A 9,134-nucleotide genomic window follows, 5' to 3' on the forward strand; every position below is an offset into this window, starting at 1 on the left:
GGCCTGAACTCTGGGCCTGGGCGCTGTCCCTCAGCTCTTCAGCTCAAGGCTAGTGCTCTACCACTTGAGCCACAGCACCACTTCCAGCTTTTTCCTTTTTGCTTATGTGGTGCTGAGGAATCGAACCCAGGGCCTCATGCATGCAAGGCAAGCGCTCTACCACTGAGCCAACTTCCCAGCCCCTGTAGGACTCATCTTAATTTCTTGACTCTAAAGTTCCAGCTCTTAACCTCTATTTCTTAGTTGATTTAAAAATTAAAATAATGAGCTGGGTGCCACTGGCTCATCTCTACTCAGGGGGCTGAGATCTGAGGATTGCAGTTTGAAGTCAGCCCAGGCAGCAAAGTTTGTGATATTTTTATCTCCAATTAAATTACAGGAGAAGCCAGGAGTGGCTCAAGTGGTAGAGCTCTAGCCTTGAGCAAAAAGATCTCAAGGACAGTGCCCAGGCCCAGAGTTCAAGCCTCAGGACTGGCAATAAATAAATTAATTAAAAGAATATATGTATATTAAGCATCTGTCACATTCTGGGCATTTCAGTACATTATAGCTATTTATTTATAATGTTATTATTATTACATTTATAGTTCTTAAACATGGGAGCCAGGCTCCAGTGGCTTATGCCTTTAGTCCTACCTGTAATCCTAGCTACTCAGGAGGATGAAATCTGAAGCCAGCTTGAGCAAGAAAGTCTGTGGGGTTCTCCAGTAAACTATGAGAAAGCCAGAAGTGAAGATATGGCTCAAATGGTAGAGTTCTAGCCTTGAGCAAAAATGCTGAGTGAGAGTGCCAGGCTCCAAGTTCAGGCCTCAGGGCACACACACACACACACACACACACACACACACACACACACACACACACACACCATCTTGGATATGGAAGGGGTGATCTGTTTTAGAATCCTGCCAGTAGGTCATTGAAATGTTCCCATGGATTTGGATTCATAAATCTGATTGTTAGTTAAAATTTACAGCAACATGTTTATCCATTGGAAAACCACACTTGGAAAATATTGGTGTAGACCATGATGTAGGTCTATTCTGAAACCAAAAAAACAGGCTTACCCTTTGGCAATTACATTCCATGACAATGGATATTTTCATTGTTCCCTGTTTCTTCCTTAGTATGGGGTCCTGACTCTCCCTGAAGACACAGCTGTTGGGTCTGTCATCTTAACCATCCAAGCCACGGATGCTGACGAGCCGTTTACTGGGAGTTCTAGAATCCTGTATCGGATTACCCAGGGAGATGACGAGGGAAGACTAGGAATTGACACAGATCCCCAAACCAATGCAGGATATGTCACAATTAAAAAGGTAAATAGCCCATTTGCTGAATTTGTCTTTGTTTGTGGATTGACTTATTTGTAAATGCGTGAGGACCATTCAGCAGAGGTGACATATCACTTGGCATTAATGGGATTTGAACTTAGAACCTTGAACCTGCTAGGTAGGTACTCAACTACTGAGCTATGCCTCCAGCCCCTTTTCAGCAACCCCCCTCCCACCCTTGTTTATTGCAGAGTTGAGGGCCAAACTCAGGGCCTTGCACTTGCTAGGCAAGTGCTCTTCCACTGAGCTAAACACCCAAATCCCCAGCTGTTTCTTTTTCTTTTTATTGACACCAACTCCTTTTGAATGATTAAGAATCATTGGATTTTCTTTGGGGATTGATAGACAAGTTTAGCCTTTCATCTCTTCCCTCTCTGACTCCCTCCTTCCCTTCCTTCCTTCCCATCTATCTAGTCATCTTTTCTTTCTTTTATGATACTGGGGTTTGAACTCAGAACCTCACACTTGCTAGACTGGTATTCTACCACTGAGCCATGCCCTCAGCCATGTTTTCCACATATGGAGCTTTATTTTTAGGATAGAATCTTCCTTCTTGCCTGGGCATGCAACTGCACCACCACCCACCTGTTTTAGGCTTCTTGTAATTGCTGGAATCATAGGCACATACCACTACATGCAGCTTCTTGCTGTTGAGATGGAGTCTCACAGACATTTCTGCCCAGACTGGCCTAGAACCACAATCCTCCCATTCGCAATCTAGCTAGGATTATAGCATGAGCCACTGACATCTGGCTCCTCTCCTTACTTTTATCTTTGATGATGTTGCTAAACCCAGCAGCTCTGGCGTTGTATCTTTCTCTGTAGGACTAGGTAGTCTATAGCTAAAGTGTGTCAGTTATTCTTTATGTAGATCTCCCTGTCCTCCTTCGACATTGTCCTCATCCTGTTCCCCTAAAGTCTTCAGCCTATTCTCTTTGTCTATTCTGCCTGTGTTAGGACACATAATGGGTCTGCCTGATGATGCACTTGTAAGCACATTCAACGCTGTCCAATGTACTCAGAGCTAAAATACCTTTCCTGGGAGAAGGAGGGAAGCTTTCCAGTTACGAGGTGCCAGAAGTTCAGCAATAGGGAATCATTAAGCATGGTAGCTGTTGAAAGATTGCAGGGCAGTGTCTGGAGGCTGCACAGAAATGTTCTAGGAAACAGTTTTGAGTCAAAGTAAAGATAAGTTGAAAGCAGAGGCTGAAGGTGACTACGGATAGAATGATAGCACAGAAATGGATAAAAGCAAATGTGTAAAAGTTCTAGTACTGAAGCCAGTACCCAGGACAGTGTCTCAGACCTCTGACTACATGTTATAGTCCCCATCTCAGATAAATGGCCTCTCTGGGCTCAACAGAGAGGTTTGTGTGGGGGCTCTGGAAAGCAGCACATTCTATGTAAGTATGGCATTTGGGAAAGATTCCATTGTAGCCCCTTTGCATCTGGTTCATGGCTCTCTACATGGAAAGAAAGAACGCAGAAGGATCGTTTAGGAAGAAGGCAGCTTTCAGAGTTGGCAGTGGCTGGCCAGGCAGCATCTCTTTTGTACATGATTGGAAACTTTTTCCCTTCCTCTCTGAGGACTCTCATGAGCTTCCTTCTAGGGAAGATAGAGGCCTGTTCATTCCCACACGTCAATTTCTATAATGGCAGTTTCTGGTAAGTCAAAGTAAACTAATTTTTCCACTAGTGAGGGAGATGTTGGTAACCTCAGTGATTAGTAGTGAGAGTTAATCCCAAACTTGACATGAGGTAATATGCTATAATAGAGTGGACCTCTGTCCAAACTCTGTCACATCTTTAATTTGTATATGGTTGTATTGCATATATTTGTTGACTGAATAATTGAAGTCAGTTCTATGTATAATTATGAACAGTCACATAAGGAGGCCGTGTCCCTGAAACACTGTAATAACAGTATTCAAGAGAGGGGATTTCCTGGTCATCACGATGAAGACTGATGCTCAACAGAGCACAGCTGGAGTCCTGATCTCTGAAGGGCGCAAGCTGCTGAGCCACCAGGCTCATACTTCCATTGGCAATGATCAAGCAACCTATTGTATTTGTAACTAAATGAAGTACTGAACACAAGCCGTAGTACTGAGAAAATCTCTTTGAAAGATCCCTTTGTTAATTAATAAGCCTTGTCATGCTGGTGGAGAGTGCTAGCTGGAGGATTGTAGCAGCTCCCTCCACAGTGTGAGCCTCAGATGGGGAAATCTCTCAAATGCCAAGCAACAACTAAGTCTCAGACGTGGATTCTTCATTCAGAACCACTAAATATTTGCCTACCAGATGTAGAAAAAAGTGGGACAAATGCATATGCTCATGCCATTTTAGCCAAAGTGTTTTTAATGACAGACCCTGTAATATGATTGTGTGTGTGTGTGTGTGTGTGTGTGTGTGTGTTTGTATGTGTTGACCCTGGGGCTTGAACTCAGCTCCTGGGAGCTGTCCCTGAGCTTTTGTGCTCAAGGCTGAGCTTTACCACTTGAGCCACTTTGGACTTTGTGGTAGTTAGTTGAAGATACAAATTTCATAGATTTTCCTCCTGGGGCTGGCTTTAAACTTCCATCCTCAAATCTCAGCTTCCTGAGTAGCTAGAATACCGGTGGGAGCCACCAGCACCTGGCTTTGAAATGTGTGTTCTTAAGTATGGCTGAGTGTTATTCCTATGTCGCTCCATATGTAATTGTCAAGGGATGACCACAACTTCAGAACAATTGTGTCGATCACTTTTACTCCCCTTCCCCATATACACACCAGCCCCCACACTGGAGACTGTTGCTTCAGCCTCCCTAGGAGAAGACTGGAAACCAGGAATTAGGGCAAGTCCTCCAGGCAATGCGTGGAAAAACAGACTCACTCGACCACCTTTTCGGTGACCATCCCTGGGCCTGTTGTAGGGTTAGGTAGTGTTGATCATGAGCAGGACAGTTACGTTCTTGAGCTCTGCTCATTCATAACTCTCCTGAGACCTCCTTTCTTGAAATGCAGAGTTTTTCTTTGGTTTTATCTTTTTTTTAAATGTAAATTTGTCTCTTCTCCAGCATGGGAAGCCCTTTGAAATATTTGGTTCCTGACTTTTTAACCGATGGGAGCATCATCTAATAAACGCATGTGCACACTTTGATGAAAATGTTGAATGTCTCCCCATCTTGGCCCCTCTCCTTTGACGCTTTAGCTCTCCTTTAATGTTGAGTCTAAATCCCTGCTTCAGCCTTGCAGGCAGTTGTGCGCAGGCAGGAATGAGGGCAAGAGCAGAGTCTCCAGCTCATCGGTGAATGTGGCTCACCAAGCTGAGATAGGTCTCTTGACTTTGCTGACCTGGAAAACAGCGGCCCTGGGCTCAGCTTTGCTGATTACCATTTCTAACTTAGTACTTTCCCTTTCCCTTTTTTTTTTTTTTTTGGCTCCTCACAGGTTTGGCTGGGTGTTATTCAGTGTAGAAGTTAAGCAGACAGAGTACCCAATGCAGACTCTTCCTTTGTCATTTACGTCTCCATTCTATAACTATGGAGCACCAGCTGAGTCTCTTGGCAGATCTTCTTGCCCAGTTTTCTTATCCCATCTTTCTGTCCTGCTTTGGATCAGCCTGAACCCACCCCTCCTTTAGTTGTACCAGGAGCTATCTTTCTGAAACTCAAATCTGACCTTCTCAGTCAAGGATAAAGTCCCAGCTCTTTGGCTTGGCACCCACAGTCTTCTCTGCCATTTCTCTCTCCCTTTGGTCTCACATGTTTCATTCTGGTAACACAGGCTGCTTCCCCTCGACAGACATTCTGCCTGAATTCTTAATCCTGTGCTTTTGGGACTGTAGTGATGGGATGGAAGAGCCATGAAGTAGACATAGGGCTTGTTTGGGGATGAGGATAGGCAGGCCTTCTTTGCTTTGGAGTGTAGACATCTACATAGCTTGCCTGGGCTGGGCTGGGCTGAACTGACAAGGAACAGAGCTGTGTCCGTGATAGACAGACTAAGAACAGAGAGGTGTATCTGTGTTCCACATCATGCGACCGTAGATGAAGTTGAGGTATCTAGTTTTGTCCCCACTTCTCCTCATGGAGTGGAGAGTTGGTTGAAGATCTACAACACAAAATGCAAACAATTAGAATTCTTGGGTTAAGTGCTGCGAGATTGCAGGGGGTGTGGAGCTTGTCTGTTGGGGTCAGGGAAGCAGAGAAGGAGAGGACAGTACTGAGCAGCTCCTAGGGGAGGGGAAGGCTGAACCAATGCAGACATGTCTCCATCTTTTTCTTTATGAAGGGGTAATGGTCCCGCCTGTGTACGAAAAACTGGTATAAGGATGAAGGTCCGACAGTTCACCAAGGCATTCTGGGTCTTCTAGAACTAGAAAAATGAACATAGTAGGGGGAGGTTTCCATAATCTATAATATAGATTAGGGCTTTGCATTGGTCCTCTCTTATTGTTGAGGTCATGAGTGCGAATATGATAAAAGCTACGCATTCTCATATCCCCCAGATCCACATCAACTCATGTGTAGAACATTGAGGTAGTCAGAGACACCCAAGGCCCAGTAAGCAAGGCCTGTGGCAGTGGCCATCTGTTCTTTAGTTGGCCTCTCCTAAGAATTTCTTTCTCAAGTCTTCAGCTTTTAGAGGGACCATGAAGACCCCATAGAGCCAGTTGCTTACATGATAGTCATATCTTTAAGCTGTCACATGTTTTTAGGCCCATGCTTGGAAATTTCCAGAAGTGTGAACTTTCATGTTTTCTGTTTTGGTCTGAGACCAGGACTTGAACTCAGTATCTGATGTTTTTGTTCATTGCCTGGCACTCTACCACTTCAGTTACGCTTCCAACTCCGTATGTATTTTCTTAATCAACTCTTTTCATCTTAGATAGCCCTACTTGTTAACTATGCCATCATACTAAACCAAAAATCTGTCATTTTTCATTCCTGGTTTCCTGATTTTCATTCCTGGTCCCACTAGCATGACTTGGATGAGAACCAATCCTCCATCTTCAATGGTTCCTGATCACCTCTCCCACCTGCCATGATTCTAAAGTGTTTTATTTTGGGGCTCAGATTCTGAGGCCTCCTTAGAAGTCACTCTGCACGATGCTGAGATCTCTGTAGTCTGAGCATTTCTGAACTGTGGTCTAAGCACTATCCTGAGAATGTAAATGTTTAATAGGTAAATGAATGAAGAGTCCCATGATTCAATGAGTTTGGGTTAGGTTTCTTCTTCTAGGAGAGTTATCATGCACATTAAATTTTTCAAAGCTCTGATAAATCCCACAGTAAAGACTTTTTTATGGCTTTGTTATCATCCTGAGAAGTATGTTTTGCTGATACTGCATTAAGAAGTGCCATTCTGCGTGAGAGTTTTAAAGAGTGTATAAGAAATGAGTGTTTTCATGGAGATAATCCTCTTCTTTCCAACCCTCCACAGCCTCTTGATTTTGAAACAGCAGCTGTTTCTACCATCATGGTCCAAGCAGAGAATCCCGAGCCTCTGGTGTCTGGTGTTGTGTACAACACCAGTTCTTTTACCTCGTTCAGGCTTATTGTGACAGATGTGAATGAAGCACCCGTATTTTCCCAAAATATATTCCAAGCAAAAGTCAGTGAGGATGTGGCTGTAGGCACTAAAGTGTACAGTGTGACCGCGAGGGATCCCGAGGGTCTGGACATAAGGTATGGAAAGCAGGGCTGGGCAGGCCTATCCCGGTGCTAGGGCCACAGTCAGAGGGGATGAGGAGAGCTGGGTTCCACTGAAAACACAGATGTAACGGGTCACTTTCCCACTCAGCAGCATTTGATGGCTGCCCATGGCTGAGCACTGTGTGCATGTCTGACTCCTCAAACCACATGTATCCCAATACATGGGATGCCCCTCCCCCATCAAGCTTCCCTTCACCCTCCTGCTTGAGCTCCCCTCTCCATCTCTGTCAACATCATTGTCGGAAGGCTTCGCTGGTTCCCCAGAGTTCTCTGGATTTCTCCCCACAATATTTGCCACATTTCAGTGGAAATACCCATTCTCCTTTTTATCTCCTCCATTGCCTGAGAGCTTCTTTTAGTAGATCCTTCCCTTGGCCCACTGCCTGATGTGAAACACTCAACTGATGTTCGCTGCATGTGGGATTTGCTGACCCAGCGGTCTCTGATTCTTCATTCATCTCACCTGCGGCTCACCACTGGGGGCTTGTTGCCTTAGAAAGGGTGGTTTGCTGAGAGATTTTAAAAGATGCTTTTAGATTGCTTAAATTTGAATGCTTCAATTGCAAGGAAAATTAACTTTTCTTACAGAGTTTGTGACAATAGACAGGCACCCATACCATGTTGTAAAGCTGAACGAATGCTCATTTTGAAGAAAGATGATATGCAAGTAGAAATGACCGAGACATTGGATGATCCTTCAAATGTGTTGTTAATAACAGACAAATGATAGTGCTGTTCAGGTTGTGTGGTGATGGACAAACTGTCTTTTCATACAAAGTAATGTGGGTTCTTTCTTCCCCTGCTCTTTCCATTCATGAAGGTACTCACTGAAGGGCGATACCAGAGGTTGGCTCAAAATTGACGCTGTCACCGGTGAGATCTTCAGCGTGGCCCCACTGGACAGGGAAACTGAAAATGTGTACCGAGTGCAAGTGGTGGCCACTGAAGTAGGTGAGCAAAAGGAAATAAGCACAGCACAAGTCATAGAAAGCTAGATTATCTGGGACACATCGATAGAAATGAGAGGGTAGGTAAAGAACCCAATGAATTCATATCATCAGGCCTGACCAACCAAGCTTTATGCAGAAGGATGAGAAGGGTAGGTACAGAAACACGGAGGCCGTGTTCACCCTTCCTAGTTTTGTTAAAAGCAAAAACCACCTGTGCTCACCTGAGCTGCTTCTGGGCAGGGTGGAGCTGCCCAAGGATGCTGCTCACTCTGTGGTTTCCTACACCGGCCACATTGTCTTCTAGGAGTGTTCCAGGGTCTCTCCTTGAACTCACTCATTGGTGTGGTTGTCTCCTGGGTGATCGATCAGACCAGTGGCCTGCTGTTTCTTGATCCTTAAGCTATAGACCCTGAGGGCTCATCTATTTGTTTCTTTTGTTTTTGAGAATGGGTCTTGTTATATAGTTCAGTCTGGCCTGTAACTCATGATTATCCTGCTTCAAGTGCTGGGATTATTGACGTGAGCCACCACGCTCAGCCTTTCTGAAGTAGAAGATGTCATGTAATATTGTCCATTTTGGTATATGTCAGAATCATCGGGCCTGTGTGTTCGACAGCACTTCTTAGTCACTTGGAATAATGATTCTGTTGATCTGAAGGGACCTAGGTATCTGTGGTTTGATGAAATAGAGTGAACTTTTGAAAGGCAAGACTATTATAAAAATAAGACCTAGAAACCCATTGCAACAATGAGATGTACAAGTTGTTATGTCGAAAATGAACTTTACAACTTTGGTGGGGGGGGGAGGAGAGTTCGGTGGGGGGGGGCGAGGGAAGGATGGGAAGGGATGGGAAGGGGAAACAAAGGAGGAGGCAACAATGCTTGATAAGAAATGTACTCATTTTGAGGAACCTCCATACTGCTTTCCAAAGTGGTTGAACAAGTTTACACTCCCACCAACAATGCAGTAGGGTTCCCTTCTATCCGCATCCCCTCCAGCATCTGTTGTTATTAGAGTTCTTGATTATAGCCATTCTAACTAGGGTGAGGTGGAATTCAATGTTGTTTTGATTTGCATTTCTTTTATGGCTAGAGAGGTTGAGCATTTCTTCATGTGTCTATTGGCCATCCTTCTTTCCTCTTCAGAGAAGTTT

At 44.5% G+C, this 9,134-nt stretch overlaps 1 protein-coding gene across 1 annotated transcript in view; it reads left to right on the forward strand.

Annotated features, from left to right (window-relative positions):
- Cdh17 (cadherin 17, LI cadherin (liver-intestine)) overlaps nt 1–9,134 on the forward strand; it is a 50,862-nt gene that overhangs the window by 31,152 nt on the left and 10,576 nt on the right. Inside the window, exons 11-13 of the mRNA XM_013012403.1 lie at nt 1,128–1,319; nt 6,759–7,003; nt 7,851–7,981. Coding sequence (XP_012867857.1) covers nt 1,128–1,319; nt 6,759–7,003; nt 7,851–7,981 — 568 coding nt within the window. The remainder of the gene's footprint in view (nt 1–1,127; nt 1,320–6,758; nt 7,004–7,850; nt 7,982–9,134) is intronic.

Source organism: Dipodomys ordii, unplaced genomic scaffold, assembly GCF_000151885.1.
Source record: "Dipodomys ordii isolate 6190 unplaced genomic scaffold, Dord_2.0 Scaffold17, whole genome shotgun sequence".
NCBI lineage: Eukaryota > Metazoa > Chordata > Mammalia > Rodentia > Heteromyidae > Dipodomys > Dipodomys ordii.